We start from the raw sequence: 22550 nt of genomic DNA on the forward strand, positions 1-22550 counted from the left end.
TTTAATACATTTTTTTTTGATGTGGACGATTTGTTGGGCTTTCTTGGTGACTCAAATAGTAAAGAATCAGCCTGCAATGCAAGAGACCTGGGTTCGATCCCTGAGTCAGGAAGATCCCATGGAGGAGGGTATGGAAACCCACTCCAGTATTCTTGCCTGGAGAATCTCATGGATAGAGGAGCCTGGTAGGCTGCAGTCCATCGCGGGGCAAAGAGAGACATGACTGAAGCCTCTAACATACACACGTATTGAATGTGTTACACTATTGCTCTTTTTTAAAAAATATTTTGATTTTTTTTGCTGCATGTGGGATCTTAGCTCTCCTACTAGGGATGGAACACTTGCCCCCTGCATTGGAAGGTGAACCAGGGAAGTCCCATAAACCTTTTTTTTTGGATAGTAAAAGCTGGGGCCCAGAGAAAAGGAGGGTCTCATCTATATTATATTTGGAATATAAGCAGCATCCTTCATGGGCTGACCCCACAGGATTTGGTTTCCGATGAGCCAGAAATTGTCCGACAGACATAGCAGACAACTGAGAGAGCTCTCCATGGCCCATGCTGGACAGGCCTGACCAACAAAATATATCATAAAGTATTGGATGGTGATTCAAAGTACAAAATAAAATGTCCACAAGTCCATATAGAAGTAAGCAAGTGATTGAATAAATAAACATGGGGAGAAGAGACAAATTTTTCTTGCACAGAAGAATTTCAAATAATGTATGTAAATACTCTAGCCCCAAGAAGATGGAGAGTAACTTCTCTGTAAGCATGAGTTGGGCACGGTGACTTCCTTCCAAAGGGGACAGTATGGGAAAAGGGAGGCGTGACTCTACAGTTGAGACACCTGACCAGCACGACCTCAGCCTGGGGACCCAGCTCAACACCAAAGAAGAGTTATGCTGATGACAGGCACCCCAAGATGATGGATGAGACAGCCCCTCACCTGTGTCCTCCCCCCACACCCAGCGCTCCGGTGTCACCATGAGAAAAACACCAGACAAACTCCCACGGAGGGAAGTTCTACCAAATCTCTGACCCCAGTCCTGCTCAAAGCCGTCAAGGGCATCAACAGCAAGGAAAGTCTGTGATGGACTTCCCTGGAGGTCCAATGGTCAAGACTTCGCCTACCAATGCAGGGGGCGAGGGTTCGATCCCTGGTCAGGGGAGCTAAGATCCCACATGCCTCCTGGCCCAGAACTTAAAACAGAAGCAACGTTGTAACAAATTCAATAAAGAATTTTAAAATGGTCTACATCAAAAAATCTTTTTCTTTTTTAAAGTCTGAGAAACTGTCACAGCCCAGAGAAACCTAAGGAGACATGATGACTAAATGTTATGTGGGGACTTGGGTGGGATCCTAGGAAAGAAAAAGAATATTAGGAGAAAATTGCTATGGATATCTCAATAAATTGTGGACTTTGGTTAATAATTATGTGTCAATACCAGTCTATTAATTGTATCATAAGTATCAGCTTCATGTAAGATGTTAATTACAGGAGGTGTGTGTTTGGAAGTTTTCTGTAATATTCTTGCAACTTTTCTGTAAATCTAAAGCTACTAAAAAGTAAAATTTTCAAAAGAGAAAGGCAGCCAGCTATGCATCTGTGCCCCTTTAATTGGTGGAGCACGAATTTGCAAAACAAGACCTGCTTTTCCTGGCAATGCCCAGACTGTTTTTTGGACCAGAGCTCACTCTGCCTGATTCTGACCCATGTGCTCCGGCTCCTTTGTTTCCCAAGGAAATACTCAGGCAGAAGGGTTTGCAGAGTGCACGGGTCCGTCAGGGGCTCCAGCTGCAGGGCCTGCTGACTCAGGGAGGCACTGCAGCGGTAATTCATCTCTACAACTCAGCAGTGCCAGCTCAGCAAAACGGGGAACTGTTTTGATGGAGAAGGACAGTAGGGCATTTTTTCTTTTCTTTTCGAATCGTGGTGCTGCAGAAGACTCTTGAGTCCCTTGTCAATCCTAAAGGAAATCAACCCTGAAATTCATTCATTGGAAGGACTGATGCTGAAGCTGAAGCTCCAATACTTCGGCCACCTGACGCAAAGAGCCAGCGCATTGGAAAAGATCCTGATGCTGGGAGAGATTGAGGGCAAGAGGAGGAGGAGGCGACAGAGGAGGAGATGGTTGGATGGCATCCTCAACTGAATGGACATAACCTTGAGCAAACTCTGGGAGATAGTGAAGGACAGCCCGGTGTGCTGCAGTCCATGGGGTTGCAAAGAGTCAGACACGACTTAGTAGCTGAACAACAACACGGACACATTTATTCTATTGCCTCTGTTCTTTGTAGGGCATGAGCTGGCACCCTCTGCAGGATGGAATCTAATCATGCTTCTTCCTCCACACCCTTCCCCCACCTCGCCCACCTTTTTCCCATTCACCATCCTTTGAATGTTCTTTGAGTAACCACTATCTTCCAGGAGTATTGGTGGGTCTTGGAGGTAAAGGATGAACTAGGTGACGCCCTGTTCTCATGGAAGTCAAAAGTCAAAACTAAGCAGGGGTGCAAAGGAAATGAAGACACACATCTATGCAAAAACTCATACCTGAATGCTTTACAGCAGCGTGATCACACTGGAGACAACCCAAATGTCTATCAAGTGATGAATGGATTAACAAAACAGGGTCCATCCACAGACTGGAATATTATTCAGCTTCAAAAAGGAGAGAAGCGCTGACACTGGCTAGCATGTGGAGGGACCCCTGAGAACAGGACACTCGGTGAGAGAAGCCAGATGCAGAAGGACACACAGGGTGTGACTCCATTTACATGAGACATAGAAAACAGGCAAATCCACAGACATGGAGAGTGGGTTTGTGGTTGCCAGGGAAATGGGGAGTGGCTGCTGATGGGGATGGTTTCATTTTGGGGTGATGGAATGTTTTAGAACTAAATAGAGTTGATGGTTGCACAACAGATGAGTTGTGCATTTAAGATGGCTATTTTTATATTATGGAAATTTCACCTCCATTTAAAAAAGCAAAAAACAAGGTTCAGATTAAGTCAGAAGATTTTAAAGAGGCATCTTCCTTTCAGATTGAGATAAGACAACTCCCATGCCCATTTCGTGTACACATTGCTCTGCACCTCTGGTCTGCAGCTGACACCCATGCTCTGGACATGGGGAGGGCAGCTGGTAATTCACGAATATGTCCAGGGTTCCAGAGGACAGGCGGCACACCGCCTTCTTGCAAGGTTACCTGAAATTGTGCTCCCAAATTGCAGACTGGCAGCTGATGAACCGCCGCTAGCTCTGTCCTGCCCACACAGCATTTCACAACATTTTTAACTCGCTGTCAAATCAGAGATGAGACACAAAAAGCCTAGATTTCAGTCTGTTCTTGAATCAGATCTGCCCTCCTTGTATGGTAACCACCACCAGGAGCTGACTGTCCACAACCCCTGCTCACCTGGATGTTGGAATTTCCTTCTAGTTCCTTTTTCTCATTGACTCTGCCTTCCCTGCACCTATCAGTTTGAGGTTGAAGTCCTGTTGTGCTAGAATCAGCTAGAACCGTCATCTACCCCACGGCAGGATACTCCCTGTGTTGAAATGTTGACATCTTGTTGAAATGCATCATCTTATTTGCTCCTCATAGCATCCCTATGAGGCAGAGAGAAGACCGTTTCACAGAGGAGGAAACCAAGGTTAAACCAGGGAGAGTAGGGAGGGCTGAACCATTCATACTGGCTGAGCTGAGTCCAGTCACTGCCCACTACTGCCCCCTTGTGCCCAGTCTGCACATGTGCACCAGCCCCTCAGATCCACAGTGCTGCAGCTTTCAAGGCCAAGTGTTCAGTTGCTCAGTTCCATCTGGCTCTTTGTGACCCTATGGGCTGCAGCATGCCAGCCTTCCCTATCCTTCACCAACTCCTGGAGCTTGCTCAAATTCATGTCCATTGAGTCGGTGATGCCATCCAACCATCTCACTTTGTGTCGCCTTCTTCTCTTCCTGCCTTCAATTTTCTCAGCATCAAGGTCTTTTCCAATGAGTCAGCTCTTCACATCACAAGGCCAAAGTACTGGGGTTTATTCCCCGAGCATCAGAAAGATCTCAGCTTCTGCAGACCTGAAACCCCTTCACAAACTCCAAGTGGATCCAGATGGCTCCATGTAGCACCTGCTTTCTGTGTTGGGAAACCCATGTGAAAAGTGAGGTCCCCCGACTCCACCAGGTGTACAGTGTGGCTTAATCCTTCTGGCGTGGGTTGGCTTGCATCCCCTCAAAACGTAACTCAGGTCTGAACTCCCAGTACCTAGGAATGTGACCTATTTGGAATAGTTGCAGACATCATTAAGTTAAGATGAAGTCATACGAGACTCATTGATGGGCTCATAAGAAGAGGGAAGTTTGGACACACACACAGAGGAGAGGGCCACGGGAAGATGGAGGCAGATGCAAAATCAAAACTACAATGAGGTACCACCTCACACTGGTCCGAATGACCATTATCAAAAAGCCTGCAAACAATATATGCTGGAGAAGATGTGGAGGAAAGGGAACCCTCCTACACTGTTGGTGGGAATGTAAATTGGTGAGTCACTATGAGAACAGTATGGAAATTCCTTCAAAACCTAAAAATAGAGTCACCCTATGATCCAGCAATCCCACTCCTGGGCGTATATCCAGAGAAAACCAAAATTTGAAAAGATGTATACACCCTTATGTTCATTACGGCACTATTTACAATGGCTAAGACATGGAAGCAACCTAAATGCCCACTGATGGATGAATGGATAAAGAAGATGTGGGACCTATAGGCCATGGAATATTACAGCCATAAAAAAGAAGAAAATAATGCCATTTGCAGCAACAAGGATATACCTTGAGATTGTCATACTGAGTGAAGTAAGTCAGACAGAGAAAGACAAATATCATGATATTGCTTATATGTGGAATCTAAAAAAATGGTACAAATGAACTTATCTACAAAACAGAAAGAGTTACAGATGTAGAAAATAAACTTATGGTTACCAGAGGGTAAGTGGGGGGATAAATAGGAAGATTAAGATGGACATGTACATACTTTGCTGTTGTTCAGTCACTAAGGCAAGTCTGACTTTTGTGACTCCATAGCCTGCAGCATGCCAGGCCTCCTTGTCCCTCACTATCTCCTGGGCTTTGCCCAAGTTCATGTCCATTGAACGAGTGCTGCTATCCCACCATACACACTACTATACATAAAATAGCTAACTAATAAGGACCTATTGTATAGCATAGGGAACTCTACTCAGTACTCTGTAATGACCTATATGGGAACAGAAGCTAAAAAAGAGTGGATACACATATATGCATATAATTGACTCACTTGCTGTACACCTGAAACGAACACAATATTGGAAACCAACTATATGCCAAAATTTTTTTTAAAAACTAAAAAATAAAACACAAGCTTAAAAAAAAGATGGAGGAAAGCAGTGATGCATATAGAAGCCAAAGAACATCAGGAATGGCCGACCACCACCCAAAGCAGGAAGAGGCAGTGAGGATCCTTCCCCAGCACCTTCAGAGGGAGCTATGGCCCTGCTGACACCTTGATTTTGGATATTTAGCCTCCAGAACTGAGAGAAAATGTCTCTTGTTTTAAGCCAGCTTGTGGTACTTTGTTAAAGCACTATCCAGATTTCCCTCCTGGGCATTCCTTCTGGACATGACGTCTGTGAACCCTCCGCCCTGACACCTGTGATCTAACCAGGCTCTCTTACATACTGCAGTCCCTACCCTGCGAAGATCCTCTCTGTCCCAATGCCTTTGCACATCCTGCCCCTGCTGACTAGAGGGGCCACTTCCTGCTTTCTTTGCCCAGTGAAATTGCTTAGCCTTTGAGGCTGGGTCAGTGTCCTCCAGAAGACCCTGTCTGAACCTGACCTCCACCTCACCCCTGCATTCCGCCTCTTCCTCTCTTGCTTTGGTGAGTCACAGGCCTGGCCCTGGAAGAAGCAGCCCTCAGCAAGGGTCTGTTGAAGGAAAGATTGAGTCAGGGCACATTTTGCAAGTGGCAGGGAAAGGCCAAAATCAAGAAATACCTGTCACTCAGAATCAGCCGATATTGCAATAGTTCTGGCTTCAGAGGTGGCCCCTAGACCTACTTCCACCCTCAGGTCCTAGACTCTGTCTTAATGTTATTCATAGTGTGAAAGAAAGGAATTTGGAATAAACTGTGGGCCCCAGGACCTTTGACTATGCCTCCTGCTTCCCAAGTGGCTTCCCAAGTGGCTCAGTGGTGAAAGAATCTGCCTGCCAATGCAGGAGACACAGATTTGATCCCTGGGTTGGGAAGACTGCCGGAAAAGGGAATAGCAACCCACTCCAGTATTGTTGCCTGGGAAATCCCATGGACTGAGAAGCCTGGCAGATTACAGTCCACAGGGTCACAAAGAGTTGGACATGACTGAGCACTGCTTCCCAAACAGTGCTCCAGGGCTTCGATGGCCTTCAGATTGGCCATGCTGGCTCAGTCTCCCCTCCAGGGCTTCCCAGCCTCTACTTCTGCCTGATCCACAGCCACCTCTGGTGCAGGGTAACAGCAAAAACTCTTTCTGAGCATTAAGTAGGCTTTTCCAAGGCTCAAAGCTGGACTAGCAGCTCCAGGGCTTATAATAGGACTCTTGCAAACCTATGTCAAGGGAACTGTGGAGAGGCCTTCAAAAATTATAGGCAACTTTGGTGGTTTCAGACACTCAGATAAATCTACCCTTCTCTGCACTTTCTGACACCTTTTCCCATTCATCTTGTTCTGGTCTCTCCCAGCACCATCACCTCTTGGCTGGATCAGAAAGCCTTGTGGGGGAACTTCCCTGGTGGTCCAGTGGCTAATACTCCACACTCCCAATGCACGAGGCCTGTGTTTGATCCCTGGTCAGGGAACTAGACCCCACATGCTGCAACTACAGATCTAGCCACAACTAAGACCTGGCAAGGTAAAGAAATATTTTTAAAAAAGAAAGCCTGGGGTTGTGAGCAGAATCACAGACCTCCCAGCCCTCGCTCCCCATCCCTCACTTCACCCCCGGCAGTCACGCTGGCTCAGCGGATGCAAACAGGATGTTCTGGACCTAACTGTGTTCTCCCAATGCCTAGTATGACTGTGTTTGGAGACAGGGTCTTTAAGAAGCAATTGAGATTGAAAGAGGTCAAAAGTGTGTAGCCCTGGGACCTCTCTGGTGGTCCAGTGGTTGGGACTCCATCCTTCCACTGCAGAAAGTGGGGGTTTGACCCCTGGTTGGGGAACTAAGATCCCACATAAGCAGTCAAAAAAAAAATATGTGGGGCCCTGATCCCTTAGGACTGTGGCCTTACAAGAGGAGGGAGAGCCACGAGAAAGCTCTCTCTCCACCACTGAGAACAGAGGAAATGCCATGTCACAAGAAGCCAGAAAGAAAGCCCTCACCAGAAGCCAGCCCTGCTGGCACCATGATCTCAGACACCCAGCCTCCAGAGCTGTGTAAGAATAAACACCTGCTGTTGAAGCTGCCCCGTGTGCCGTATTCTATTGTGACAGCCCAGCGTCGCTGGAGTTCATGAAAGAGAAACGCTGGAGTGGGTGGGGGACAGGGGACGCTCAGGGCGCCCCATCACTTCCTGCCCTAAACCCACGGCTCCTGCCTGACAGTTTTTGGACTGCTGAGCTGGACAACATGCAATCACTGCTGTGTGTGCATTGAACTTGGAGAGGGAGCATGCTTGGCCTACCCTGTGCAGGGATGGGTGCATATAGACAGAGACTGAGCAAAGGTAGATAGACAGATAACAGACAGACAGACACCGAGAGAGACAGAGGAGGAGAAGGGAGAACAGTAAAGGAAGTATCAATAAAATCTCAAGAGTCAGCAAATCTGGGTAAAAGTTTACAGATATTCCTTACACCATTCTTACAATTTTTATTTTCTAAGCTTGGGACTATGTCAGAATAAAAAGTTACAAGGGAGAGGGATAAATCGGGAGATTGGGATTGACATATACATAGTGGGTGGGCTCAGTCGCTTCAATTGTGTCCGATTCTTTGCGACCCCATGGACTGTAGCCCACCAGGCTTCTCTGTCCATGGGATTCTTCAGACAAGAATACTGGATTGGGTTGCCATGCCCTCCTCTGAGGGATCTTCCCAACCTCGGGACTGAATCTGTGTCTCCTGCATTGCAGGCAGAATTTTTTTTTTTTTGCCACTGAGCCACTGGGAAAGCCCATATACACTACCATATATAAAATAAATAACTAATAAGGATCTACTGTATAGCACAGGGAACTCTCTTCAATGCTCTGTAATGACCTATATGGGAATATAATTTATAAAAAGAGTGAATATATGCATACATATAACTGACTCACTTTGCTGCACAGCAGATACTAACACAACATTGTTAACCAACTATTTGTCGTCCAGTTGCTAAGTCATGTTTGACTCTTTGTGATCCCATGAACTGCTGCATGCCAGGCTTCCCTGTCTTTCACTATCCTCCAGAGTTTGCTCAAACTCATGTCCATTGAGTTGATGATGCCATCCAACCATCTCATCCTCTTTTGGTTGGCATCATTGACTATACTCCAATAAAGGAAACTAAAAAAAATTACAAACACAATGAAGAGCCCAGATGCAGCAAGACCTAGCACAGCCCCCTGAAAAAGAAAAAAAATTTACAAACAAAACCCACAGGCTGAGACACCTAATCCTGCACCCACCTCCTTGGCTGTAAGATGCTAGCCAAACCCCTCCCCACCTAGGTCCTCAGTTTCCCCATCCAACTTTCCTTCAGTCCCTCAATCTGCTTCCACTGGCCCCAGGGCCTTTGCACATGCTACTCTCATTGCTTGGAATGCTTGATTGCTACCCTCAGCCTCTTTTCCCTGTTCCCCCCTCATCACTCAAGGTCAGCTCCTCCTCTAACCTCCCCAACCCAGTCAGACCCCACCCAGGCTTGCTCCAGGTGCCAAGAACCCAGCTTCAGTTTTCCATTGGCTGGTGAGGTTATAAGGGACCACCTGTCTCTGCCCTGTTCTTCCAGCACCCCATGAGGGCAGCTCTCCTGTTTGCCAGGTGTCCCCAGAGTCTCACCCACGGCCTGGCACAGTTGGTGCACATTGCTAGAATGAATGGATGGGCAAAGGAGGCAGTGAATGGGTCATCTCCAGGCAGCCCTCAGCTATAGTCCATGGGAATCTGCAGAAGTGTGGAAAGACACTGCAGAAAACAGGCACAGTTTGCATGCCCGGACATACCCGGGGGAAGCTGGGAGAGGCCCCAGGAAGGGATCAGTGTGCTGGAAGGAATAGAATCAGGGGTTGTCTGACTCAGACAGACGTGCTTATGTTGGGCTGCATCTGGACGCTATATAAAGAGCTTTACTCACTCCTCCCGGAATGAGGAGGACAGTGCCTCAACGAAGGCATGTTCCCGACCCAACCCGGGGTTGCACAGCCAGCCACTTATCCTGTGAACACTGAACCACTGAATGGGGGAGAGGAGCCCTTTGCAGCTGGGGAATCTTACTTGAAATTCACACGTACAGCTGCAGTCAGCCCCACTTTGTCTCAAGGAGGCTTGGGAGAGGAGGGTCTCTTTTATTGGGGGGTGGGGGATGGGTAAAAGGAACCAGAGTGAAGGAGATACAAGCTGATAACAATGATGCTGGGACTTCCCTGGGGGTCCAGTGACGAGGACCTCGCCTCCCAATGCAGGGGCTGAGGGTTCAATACCTGTGGTTGGGGAGCTAGACTCCCACCGGCCTTATAATCAAAAAACCAAAACATAAAACAGAAGTAATATTGTAACAAATTTAATAAAGACTTTAAAATGGTCCATACCAAAGAAAACTTAAAAAAAAAAAAGAATAATGTTGAGACTTCCCTCATGGTCCAGTGGTTACGACTCTGAGCTTCCACTGAAGGGGGTGCATGGTTGGGGATCTAAGATCCCGTCTACCTCTGAGGTGCAGCCAAAAGATAAATACGTAAAAAAGAAGGAAAAGAAAAATGATGCTGCAGGCAGCATCAAATTCTCAAACCACTTTGTGAGCCAGGAATGACTGTCCCTATTCTACAGTTAGGAAAACTGAGGCACAGAGATGCTCAAAGAGCTGTCCGAGGTGGCCGCACAAGCCCATCAGAGAACTGGGATCGGAACCCACTGGCATCTGGTTCCACAGCTTGTGCCATCTTGTTTCCGCTGTGTCGCTTGAAATAAAACTAGAGTGAGCAAGGTGAGTTTTGTGCTGTCATCAGAGAATTTTTTTTTTTTTAATGTCCAGGAAGGCTTGGAGTTTGCCACCTGGGGAGGCGGGGTTGAATCAGAAGGTTTTTGAAGTCTGGACCTGGGAATGCTTTGGTCTCAGTGGTGGTCAGAGTTCATGGGACCACAGGGCGAGCGACGCTGAGACTGGTTGGAGATGTTTCTAAACTCCCAGAGTGCTTGGTGCTGGAAGGAACCTATTGAGGTCACCCCATCTAATTCCGCCTTTTCTATGGGACAAAACAGACCTTCCACAGATGAGGGGCAGCTCCTCAAGGTGGCCGGCTCTTGCCCACTCTGGGGCATTTCTAGCCATGGGTGGAGCCCCTACCAAAACTTTTGTACACACTGCTATATTTAAAATGGAAAACCAACAAGGACTTACTGTATAGCACAGGCAACTCTGCTCAATGTTATGTAGCAGCCTGCATGGGAGGGGAGTCGGGGGAAAACAGATACGTGAATATGTACGGCTGAGTCCCTCCACTCTTCACCTGAAACTGTCACAACATTGTTAATCAGCTATACCGCAATACAAAATAAAAAGTTAGAAAAATGATCTTTAGTTCACCCAAACTGCCAGGTATCATGAGATCCCTTTCCTTTAAAAATTTTTTTTATTTTATTTTTTTGGCCAAACCACACAGCATGTGGGATCTTAGTTCCCCGATCAGGGATCAAACCTGCATTCCCTTCATTGGAAGTGCAGAGTCTTAACCACTGGACCACCAGGAAGTCCCATGAAACCCCTTTCTACACATCCAGGCAACAGTGCTCCTTGTATTGAGTTGAAGAGAAAGACTTTCACAGGGGAATGTAGAACAAAGGACATTCTAACGGTGAATGAATAGGAGCTTGACTCCAATGAAGTTGCCATCTCCTTCTTAAACTAAGTCTTCCTGAAGACAATGGTACTGGGCAGACAAGAGATTCTTGGTTATGCTGATGTGGGGCATCTATTGCTTTAAGAACCACGAGAGGGACTTCCCTAGTGGTCCAGTGGCTAAGACTCTGAGCTCCCAATGCAGGAGGCCTAGGTTCACTCCCTGGTCAGGGAACTAGATGCCACGTGATGCAACTAAGAGATTGAATGCCACAACTAAAGATCCTGCATGCCTAAACTAAGACCCGGGGCAGCTAAATAAATAAATAAAATAAATATTAAAAAAAAAAAAAGAAGATGAACCACAAGGATTGGGGTGAAAAGGACTAGGCTGCCAAGAAGCCCAAGATTCTCAAATGAGGGGATGATGCCCTCAACATCATGGCTTCTCCTGGGACAGGTTGACAGGAAGCTCTAGACCTCCCCCATCAGCCTGTTCTGCTTTTGAAAGGATGGGCGTATAGACTATGCACATATGGGGCCATTTGAGTCCAAAGAGCCTAGATTAGACACAAACCTTTCATGCCTGTCCCTCAGCCTAGTTCTGCCCTCAGCACCCTCCCCCACTGAGACTTTCTGGAGCTGGAACTCCTACCCAAGTTCTCTTTTCCAGGGTGAATGTGCCCAGTCTCGTTGACCTTCCTTCCCAGATGGTTATGCAACTAACTCTTGGGCATCATTTCCCTGGGATAAACTCCTTGCATTAAAGTGGGAGGGAGGGACTTCTCTGGCAATCCAGCGGTTAAGAATCTGTCCTTCAATGCTGGGGACATGAGTTCGATCCTTGGTCGGGGAACTAAGATCCCACATGCCTTGGGGTAACCAAATCCACGTGCCACAACTAGAGAGTCTGTGTGCCAAAGCTAAGACTCCATGCAGCCAAGTAAATAAATAAATATTTTTTAAAGAGTGGGAGGGAGGGACTTCCCTGGTGGTTCAGTGGTTAAGAATCCACATAGCAGTGCAAGGGACATGGGTTCGATCCATAGTTGGGGAACTAAGATCCTGCAAGCCGTGCAGCATGGCCAAGAAAAAAAAAAATGGGAGGGAGATGAGCAGTTGAATCAGGGGGAGCCTGTGCTGATGATATTTCCTCTTACTTAACGCCTTGCTGGAGGAGAAAACAGAGACAAGTATCTCAGCCACACACGGCTCCCTTCTTAAGATTTTTCATTCCTACTAATGACTGTCATCCATTCACCCATATCTACTGAGCACCAACTGTATGCCTGTGATCACACCAAAGGCCCCTGCTCTCATGGGATCCATCATGGAGAACAGATTGTAAACAAGTGTATGGAATAGTCAGTGAATTAGATTGTATGAGTCTCCTGTGGCTGCTGTAACAAATTGTTCCAAATTTAGTGGCTTCAAACAGCACAGATGTATTCTCTTATGAATCTAGACACCAGAAGTAAGTCTGAAATCAGTTTCATGGGGCTGGTTTTTCCTGGAGAAACCAGCACTGCATCCCTGGCCGGGTGGCCTCTTCCTCCCATGACTCTAAGTTGTTACTGTCATCATCACAGCTGCTACACCTGCAGACAAACCTTCCTTTTTTTTTTTTGACTGTGCCCTGAGGCATGTAGGATCTTACTTCCCCAACCAGGGATTGAACCTGCACTCCCTTCGCTGGAAGCTTGGGGTCTTAACCATTGGACAGCCAGGAAAGTCCCCTGCCATCCTCTTATACTAGGGGTCCTCAAACTCTGGGATCTAATGCCTAACGATCTGAGGTGGAGCTGATGTAATAATAATAGAAATAAAGTGCACAATAAATGCCACGCACTTGAATCATCCCGAAACCATTCCCTTGCCCCCACCCCAGGTCTGTGGAAAAACTGTCTTCCATGAAACTTGTCCCTGGTGCCAAACAGGTTTGGGACCACTATGTTATACAGAATCCTGTGATTACATTGAGGACCTCCCCCTCGACAATCCAGGATTGTCATCTCCCCATTTTGAGATCCTTAACTCAATCATATTTGCAAAGTGCCTTTTGCCACATTAAGGAACATTCTCCAGGGAGGGACTAGGACATGGATATCTTGGAGGGCTGTTATATAGGAAGGAAACAATTTAAGAACTGGGGGGGGGATAATTAAAGGGCTAGGAGTTTCTCTCTAAGAAGGTGGCCAGTGGGTGGAGATCTGAAGGAGGCAGGTGTCTGGGGAAGAGCACGCCTGGCAGAGGGAACAGCCAGTGCAAAGTCAGAATATCAGAGCCAGCCCAGCACAGAAGGAACAGGAAGGGAGCAGCAGGGGCCGGAGGGCACAAAGGATGGAGAGTGGCAGGAGCACGTGGAAGCTGAAACCCGGAGTTTTCAAGGAATGAACATCTGACCCAGCAATTTTAAGCGGGGATATGCTACTACAGATAAAAACACACTACTACCTGGATTCTTGGGAACCCAGGTAGGAAGACTATCACAGCCCATGAAAGTGTCAGTTGCTCAGTCATGTCCACCTCTTTGTGACCCCATGGACTGTAGCCTACCAGGCTCCTCAGTCCATGGAATTTTCCAGACAAGAATACTGGAGTGGTTAGCCATTTCCTACTCCAGGGGATCTTCCTGATCCAAGAATGGAACCTGGGTCTCCTACACTGCAGGCAGATTCTTTACCATCTGAGCCACCAGGGAAGCCCAATAGTCCATAAGATGGTTTTCTTCATAGAAGAATGTTTAGAATTCTTACAAGAGTGTGGAAATGGGAGCTATTTTAGCATTTTGGCAGAGGTGGATGGGGAGAGGTGGGAAATCCATCTTAAGTCAGCAAATACCAATTATGAACTTGGCTGGGTCAACTGGGGTGTCTGTACCACGCCTGGGAGAAGTGTCCGCCAGGCCATGCCCTCCACGGCTGACACGCAGGCCGGGGGAGCCATACCTGGGCAGAGCTTCATCATGCCATTCTTCCTTCACGTCCATGTTCTCCATCCGGAGTGTGGCTTCGGTGGTTCCCATGAGAGCTGGGAAGAGGTGCCGACTTGAAGCAGGGGTAAATCCTGAAGGAGAGCCGTGGATGGAGGGTTTACTAGACAATCGTCCTAATGACAATTCCCCACCCATGCACAGAACTTCAGAGATCCATCTGCAAAGAGCACTTGTGTCTGTCATCTTACTGAATCACTGCCCGGACCCATAAGGCTTCTCCATGTCACAGGTGAGAAAACAGAGACATAGAAAGCTGAAAATCCATGTGGGTGGGTCAGAAATTGGAACCCAAAGGAGGGGCTGAGCCTCCAGTTATACACTACCTCCCAGTGAAGCTCTGAAATCCACCCTCCCCATGGCTCACCTGCCCTCACTTACCTTGGACTTCAACTAGGAAGCCACAAATGCAATTAAAGTCATTTATCCTGAAGTGCTAATGACTGATATAATTAAGTTTCCTTGCCGGGGTTGACATTCAGACAGGACCTGGTTAACCCCAACCACCTCTATCTGCTCTGGCCCACCTCCCCTGCCCCTCTGTCTGCTACTCCCATGCCCCTAAGAAGAATCAAGTCCTGATAACCTGACCCTAGAACTAAAAAAGACAGTGAGAAAGTGCCTGGGGTTGGAAATGAGGATAGTAATTTCTCACTAACCACAAAATGCCAGTTTTGTTTTTAATGTTGTGAGGAACCAGGTGGGGGCAGGTTGGGGTGGGGTTAGTGCTCTAGATGGTGGCTTAAGTGCTGGGCTGTCTGGGAGTGTGGTCAGAACTGCTGAGTGAGACTGAACTTGGGGCATGAACATGAACATGCCCTGGGGCATGGCAGACCTCCCCTGCCTCAGTTTCCCTGTCTATCAATGAAAGACTGGATCCAGAAATAACCTCTAACATCCCTTTTGGAATTACACCCAAGATCTTATGACCCAATGAATAGCACAGGTTCTGTGCTTTTAAGCCAGTGGTTCTCAGTTGGGGGTGATGCTGTCTCCTGCTTCACCAGTCACTTGGTAATGTTTGGAGGTCTGTTTTTAGTCGTCACATGCAGGGGAGAGGGGCGCTACTGACATCAAGTGGGTGGAGAACAGTGATGCTGCTCAATGCTTTACAGTGTCCAGGATGGTCCCCCCTTAATCAAAAATGATCTGGCCCCAAACGTCCGTAGAGCTGAGATTAAGTTGTCATCTTCACTCTCCAGCACCTAAGGTCCCGCGTCCAGCCCTCCCCCCTCCCCAACGTCGCAGCTGCCTCTCTAAAGCTGGTGGGTGGCTCTCTATTTGGGTGTGTCTTCCAAAGCCCCTCGCTGGACGGAAACCCCTGTGGATGGTGGGTCTGCCTTTGGGATTGGGGCTCAGAGGGAGGACTCAGAAGGAGGACTCAGAGGGAGCAGGGTGGGGGCCAGGTAGGAGAGAGAGGGTGTCTGAAATGTGACCCTCCCCCATTCAGTGAGAGTTTCTCACTCGATTTTGTCACTGCCCTGGATGTCGTCACTCATTCATGGAGGAGGGACTGTAAGACGCAGTACGGAAGGGCGGGGGGCGGGGGGAGAAGAGAGATCTCTTCCTGATGCTATGGGCAACCGCCACCCAGAACCTTACCGCAAGGGAAAGTTCGCGTCAGTAGAAATTCATTTTCTTTATGAAGGGAGTGGTCTTTGCGTCTGTATCCTTCTCCTGAGCTGAGTGTGGCCTCAGCCCCCCGAAAAGGGCCACCCCCGCTACCCTACCCACAGCCGAGCCTGGAGCCTCACATGTCTGCCCCACGATCCTCTAAATGCCGGGATGTGGGTGGGTCCCGCTGGGCCCTGGACACTCCCGCCCTCTGGTCCCCACTTCACATTCAAGGACCATCGAATAAGGAGGCAGCGAGCGGAAGCTGAGAAGCGGTCCTTTCTGCCGTGGTGCTGAATTATCAGCCCCTCGCATACAAGTTCAGACACAGGAGGAGGCATCTCTTGTTTGTAACCATCTCCCTTCCTCCCCACCCCATAGGCAAGCCTTTACGTGCACTTCTGTCAAATCCTTTTTACAAATCCGCTCACGGCGTTATAAATAGGAAACGCACAGAGTTGGGAGTTGTACATTTTGGTCTCGCAGGAAGCGTCCCAGAGAGGGGCTGAGGGTTTGAGCCGCCTAATCTTCCAACACAGCCTGGAAATGGTGCAATCCTCTGCCTTCCAGGTGAACGGTGGGCACGCGAGGTGAACCTTGTGGGTGTGTATGTGTGTATGCGCGCGCGCGCGGCGGATGGTTTTCTCCGCGTGGGGAAAAAATGGAGGTGTTGCCATTCCAAGAATCGCCAAGTACCCCGGCTCTCCGCTCCCACCCGCCCATCTGCCAGAAGCCGGGTTTGCAGCCCCGGAAACATGGGGGACGATCTTCCTCAACAGGGCAGGGAGAAAGTGGACTCACCACCGTGCGAGTACCGGCTACCTCCGCGGCCTCTCCCGGGTGAGCGCAAACAAAGACGAGCCCCGGGAGCCTGCAGACCTCGGTCCCCGGGCCTTCAGAGCATCCGAGGAAGATGCGCTCAGGGCGAACTCTGCATCCAAGGAAGGTCACCCAGAGCAACGCGGCGGGCGCAGACGGGCGCTTTTTGTCCAGGGATGGTGGGGCAGCGGGCAGGGAAGGCTTGTAGTTAGCGGTCGACTCCCCCTTGCTCGGCCGCGGCTGCGTCTTGGGTCATCGTTGTCTCAGCTTGTGCCTCCCGAGGTATTTTCCTCTCGCCAGCTCGTAGCTGGCAGAGGCTCGGCTTCCTTTAAGACAGTCAATTATGCTGCTTTTGTGTGCAGGGTGGGTGGGTGGGGGCAGGGCTGACCAAAAAGCACAGCCCCCTGGCAGAATCGGTGCTCTCCATTGGCTGAGAGGGGAGCAGTGCTGAGCCTCACTGGGGGCAGAAGCGGAAATGATTCCTGATGGCGCATCACAGATTTAAAAACAAAAACAAGGAACAAATAAATAAATAAATGGCAGCAATGGCCTCATTCCTTGGAATATGAGAGAAGGAATAATAACCTCCTGTACCCACTTCGTGGGTCCCTCAGCTGGCCACTTCCTATGACCCATGTGCCGAGGACCAGGCTGGGTACTGCGGAGGCAGAAAGATTCTTAGACACACGCGCTCGGGGCCACCGAGGGAAAGGCGCCCCCTGCAGGTGTGCGTGCGGTAGCCCCGCCCTGAAAGACGGTAGAATAGAGTTAAGAGCGCACTCTCTGAAATCAGACCATAATCGGTTTGAACTCTGGCTCAGCTACGAGCTGGGGGACTCGATTGGGTAAGTGATTGTACCTGTTGGGCCTTAGTTTCCTCATCTGCGAAAAGGAAACGTTAGGCCTCTGGCGTTTCAGCATTTAATGAGGTGATGCGGGCTGGGTGCTTGGCACATACCACAGCATGAAAAGAGTTCTGTGCGTGTTTTCCTGCTGTTCCTGATTTTATGTTTAGACTGGTAGCAGGTTGAGTGGTGCCTTCCGCCCCCCGGTAAAAGATACCTCCAAGTTTTAACCCATGGAACTTGTGAATGTAACCTTATTTGGGAAAAAAGAGTCTTTGCAGGTGGAATTAAGTTAAAGATCTCCAGATGAGATCATCCTGGATTAAAGATGAGCCCTAAATCCCACGACAAGTAACTTCATGAGAGAAGAGGAGGGGGGACGCGATGTGAGATGGAGGCAGAGATCAGGGTGAGGCATCTACAAGCCAGGGGACATGAAGGATGGCTGGCGGTCTCTAGAAGCTGGGGGGAGCACCCAGTGGATTCTCCTCCCAGCCCCTAGAAGGCTCCAACCTTGCCACTATATTCAGACTTCTGGCCTCCAAAATTGGGAGAGAAAAATATTTCTGGGACTCCCCTGGCAGTCCAGTGGTTAAAAGTCCATGCTTCCATTGCAGGGGGCTCGGATCCAATCCCTGGTCAGGGAACTAAGATCACACATGCCATGCAGCACGATAAAAACAAAAAACAACTATTTTTCTATTGTTTTGAGCCTCCTAGTGTGGTACTTTGTTATGGCAGCCACAAGAAAACTTAATACATAACCCCAAGCAGGGTTGGATACCTGTTGTTCTCGCCTGTGCCTCTTAATCACTGTGGTGGTTTTTCACTTGTTCTGTGAACATATCATGCTCATTCCCACCACAGGGCCTTTGCACAAACTGTTCCCTCTGCCAGGAATGCCCTTCTCCCAGATGTTTGCTTTATTCAGGTGTCAGCTCAGAGAGGCCTTCCCTGATCATCCCCTACCTTTACCTCTTACTCCATTATCCTTCCTCTCATTACCTAGTCTGTATTTCAATATAATTTTTTTTTTTTTTATCACTGTGGTAAAATACATGTCAGCTTCCCAGGTGGCTCAGCAGTAAAGAGTCCACCTGAAAATGCAGGAGATATAGGAAACACTGGTTTGATCCCTGGCTTGGGAAGATCCCCTGGAAAAGGGCATGGCAACCCGCCCCAGTATTCTTGCCTGGAAAGTTCCATAGACAGAGGAGACTGGCAGTCTGCAGTCCCTCAGGTCACAAAGTTAGGACATGACTGAGCACATGCATGCAAGTACAAAGTATGCATCACATAAAATTTACCACTTTAGCCATTTGAAAGTGTATGGCTCAGTGACATTAAGTACACTCATGGTGTTGTGCCACCATAACCACTATCTAGTTCCAGAACTTTTCATCACCCTTAATCCTGTACACATTAAGCAGTCCTTTAATTCCCCCTTCCCAGCCCCTGGCAACCACTAATCCACTTTCTGTCTCTGTGGATTTGCCTGTTCAGGATATTTCATATCAATGGAATAATCTACTATGCCATCTTCTGTATCTGGCTTCTCTCACTGAGCATCATTTTTCCAGGATCATCTGCATCGTGGTGCGTGTCAGTGCTTCATTCATCTTTTTGGTTGAATCATATATTTTATTGTATGTATGCATGTGCCATTTTTTTTTGTTTATTCATCCACCAGTAGACAAAAAGTATTTCTACATTTTGGCTGTTGTGGGTGTACATGGATTTATTTGAATCCCTGTTTTCAGTGAACTTGGGTGTATACCTGAGAGTGGCATTGCTGAATGATATGCTAATTCTATGTTTAAGACTGATGCATTTTGTTTTTAAATTTTTGAGTGTGTGGAATGTGGGATCTTAGTTTCCTGGCCAGGGATCAAACTGATATCCACTCATTGCAAGGCAGGTTCTTAACCACTGGACCACAAGGTAAGTCCCCAAAATACAGATGATTTTAAACAGTGGGGGTTTTTTTGGAGGGGGAGAACCATGTCACATGGCATGTGGGATCTTAGTTACCCCACCAGGGGTTGAACACATGCCCCCTGAATTGGAAGCACAGAGTCTTAATTAACCACTGGACTGCCAGGGAAGTCCTTTTTTTTTTTTTTTTTTTTTCCCATAATGCAATTGTTTGAAATTATTTACTTGTTTCTTTGTTTATTCCCTCCACTTATTGGAATAGAAATTTCAAGAGAAAAGAGACTTGGTTTCTTTCGTACACTGTAATGTACCATGGCAGCTGCTCCGGGCACAAAGGAGATATTGGGAAATGCAGGTAGACACTGCAGATGTAGGCTCCCTTTGTGGTCTCAGACAACACTCTATTCATGTGGCCACCCCTCTTACTGGTTCGGTGGCTGTGGCCTTCTGAGCCAAAGGTATAAAGACAACCACCCCACGGCAGCGGAGGAGAGCCCAGAGCCTCTGGAACAAAGTCTGGATTCTTCACTTCCTGGCTGGAGGCAGTGGAGCTCTGGGGAGAGATACTGAGTCGGGAATCCAGATTAGCTCTAGTGCTGGGCACTGGGGTCCAAAAAATGAATAAGACTTTGCTTTCAGAGAACTCCTACTCGGAGAAGCAAATGGGCAGGGGAGTGTGGACTGACTTAGAGTCCCCAGTGGCACACTGGTAAAGAATCCACCTGCCAAAGAGGAGACGTAGGAAATACAGGAGATGCAGTTTCGATCCCTGGGTCGGGAAGATCCCATGGAGAAGGAAATGGCAACCCATCCCAGTATTCATGCCTGTAAAACTCCATGGATAGAGGAGCCTGGCAGGCTACGATCCATGGGGTCACAAAAGAGTCAGACACGACTTAGTGACCAAACAACAGCAAAAAGACATCTTTTGAGTAGAGTGGCTTTGTGGGGCATGGGGAGATTTCTCAGAGTTGGGCAGCGGAGGTGATTATGTGAGTTGGGCCCTGAGGAGTAAGTAGGAGTTGCATGGATGAAGGAGAAGAAGAAATTTGTGACAGGACTTCTGTAAAGCAGCGGCCCCTCCTTCCTGAGAGCTTGCCGGGAGCTGTCCGTGGTGCTGCTGCTGCCGCCGCCGCCGCCAAGCCGCTTGCGTGAAACAAATTCGGCTCTTGTCGGGTTTATTTTTAATTGTGGTTAAAATATAGCGAGAGAGCTTCCCTGGTGGCTCAGATGGCAAAGAATTTGCTTGCAATGCAGGGGATTCGGGTTTGATCCCTGGGTCAGGAAGATCCCCTGGAGAAGGGAATGGCAACCCACTTCGGTAGTCTTGCCTGGAGAATCTCATGGACATAAAATCTACCATCTAATAATGTTTAAAGCTAGTGGAGGTGATGGAATTGCAGTTGAGCTATGTCAAATCCTAAAAGATGATGCTGTGAAAGTGCTGCACTCAATATGCCAGCAAATTTGGAAAACTCAGCAGTGGCCATAGGACTGGAAAAGGTCAGTTTTCATTCCAATCCCAAAGAAAGGCAATGCCAAAGAATGCTCAAACTACTGCACAATTGCACTCATCTCACATGCTAGTAAAGTAATGCTCAAAATTCTCCAAGCCAGGCTTCAGCAATACGTGAATTGTGAACTTCCAGATGTTCAAGCTGGTTTTAGAAAAGGCAGAGGAACCAGAGATCAAATTGCCAACATCCGCTGGATTATCAAAAAAGCAAGAGAGTTCCAGAATAACATCTATTTCTGTTTTATTGACTATGTCAAAGCCTTTGTGTGGATCACCACAAACTGGAAAATTCTTAAAGAGATGGCAATACCAGACCACCTTATCTGCCTCTTGAGAAATCTGTATGCAGGTCAGGAAGCAACAGTTAGAACTGGACGTGGACCAATGGACTAGTTCCAAGTCGGGAAAGGAGTACGTCAAGCCTGAATGTTGTCACCCTGCTTATTTAACTTATATGCAGAATACATCATGCAAAATCCTGGGCTGGATGAAGCACAAGCTGGAATCAAGATTGCCAGGAGAAATATCAATAACCTCAGATATGCAGATGACACCCCCGCCCCATGGCAGAAAGCGAAGAAGAACTAAAGAGCCTCTTGATGAAAGTGAAAGAGGAGAGTGAAAAGGCTGGCTTAAAACTCAACATTCAGAAAACTAAGATCATGGCATCCAGTCCCATCATTTCATGACAAATAGATGGGAAAACAATGGAAACAGGGACAGACTATTTTGGGGGGCTCTAAAATCACTGCAGATGGTGACTGCAGCCATGAAATTAAAAGACACTTACTCCTTGGAAGAAAAGCTATGATCAACCTAGACAGCATATTAGAAAGCAGAGACATTACTTTGCCGACAAAGTTCCAACTAGTCCAAGGTATGGTTTTTCCAGTAGTCATGTATGGATGTGAGAGTTGGACCATAAAGAAATCTGAGCACCAAAGAATTGATGCTTTTGAACTGTGGTGTTGGAGAAGACTCTTGAGAGTCCCTTGGACTGCAAGGAGATCAAACCAGTCTATCCCAAAGGAAATCAGTCCTGAATATTCATTGGAAGGACTGATACTAAAGCTGAAACTCCAATACTTTGGCCACCTGATGCGAAGAACTGACTCATCTGAAAAGACTTTAATGCTGGGAAAGATTGAAGGCAGGAGGAGAAAGGGACTACAGAGGATGAGATGGTTGGATGGTATCACCGACTCAATGGACATGAGTTTGAGAAATCTCTGGGGGTTGGTGATGGACAGGGAGGCCTGGTATGCTGCAGTCCATGGGGTCGCAAAGAATTGGACACAACTGAGCGACTGAACTGAATGTTTAACGATTTCAAAAATAATTTAACCCTCTAGAGTCACCACGTCTTCTTTTTTAAATTTTATTTATTTCTTATTTACTTTTATTTTTCGGCTGTGCTCGGTCTTCACTGCTGTGCAGGCTTTTCTCTAGCTGTGGTGAGTGCAGGCTACGCTCTAGTTGGGGTGCATGGGCTTCACACTGAAGTGGCTTTTCTTGCTGCAGTGAGGGCTCCAGGCACGCGGGCTTCAGCAGTTGCAGCAAGCAGGCTTCTGTAGTTGTGGTGCACGGGCCCAGTTGCTCTGTGGCATGTAGGATCCTCCCGGACCAGGGATTGAACCTGTGTCCCCTGCGTTGGCAGGAGGATTCCTACCCACTGCACCACCAGGGAAGTCCCTAAGGATTTTTTTTTGTTTGTTTGTTTTGGATGTGGACCTTTTTAAAAGTCTTTATTGAATTTGTTTACAATAT

At 47.8% G+C, this 22550-nt stretch overlaps 1 protein-coding gene across 1 annotated transcript in view; it reads right to left on the minus strand.

The window, feature by feature from the left end:
* Nucleotides 1-16789, minus strand: part of ATCAY (ATCAY kinesin light chain interacting caytaxin) — a 38206-nt gene extending 21417 nt beyond the window's left edge. Inside the window, exons 1-2 of the mRNA XM_055547046.1 lie at nt 16470-16789; nt 14011-14128 (exon numbers count right to left, since the gene is read on the minus strand). Of these exons, the coding sequence (XP_055403021.1) occupies nt 14011-14087 (77 nt within the window). The 5' untranslated portion in view covers nt 14088-14128; nt 16470-16789. The remainder of the gene's footprint in view (nt 1-14010; nt 14129-16469) is intronic.
* Nucleotides 16790-22550: the final 5761 nt, after the last annotated feature.

This window comes from Bubalus kerabau, chromosome 1, assembly GCF_029407905.1.
Source record: "Bubalus kerabau isolate K-KA32 ecotype Philippines breed swamp buffalo chromosome 1, PCC_UOA_SB_1v2, whole genome shotgun sequence".
Taxonomy (NCBI): Eukaryota; Metazoa; Chordata; class Mammalia; order Artiodactyla; family Bovidae; genus Bubalus; species Bubalus kerabau.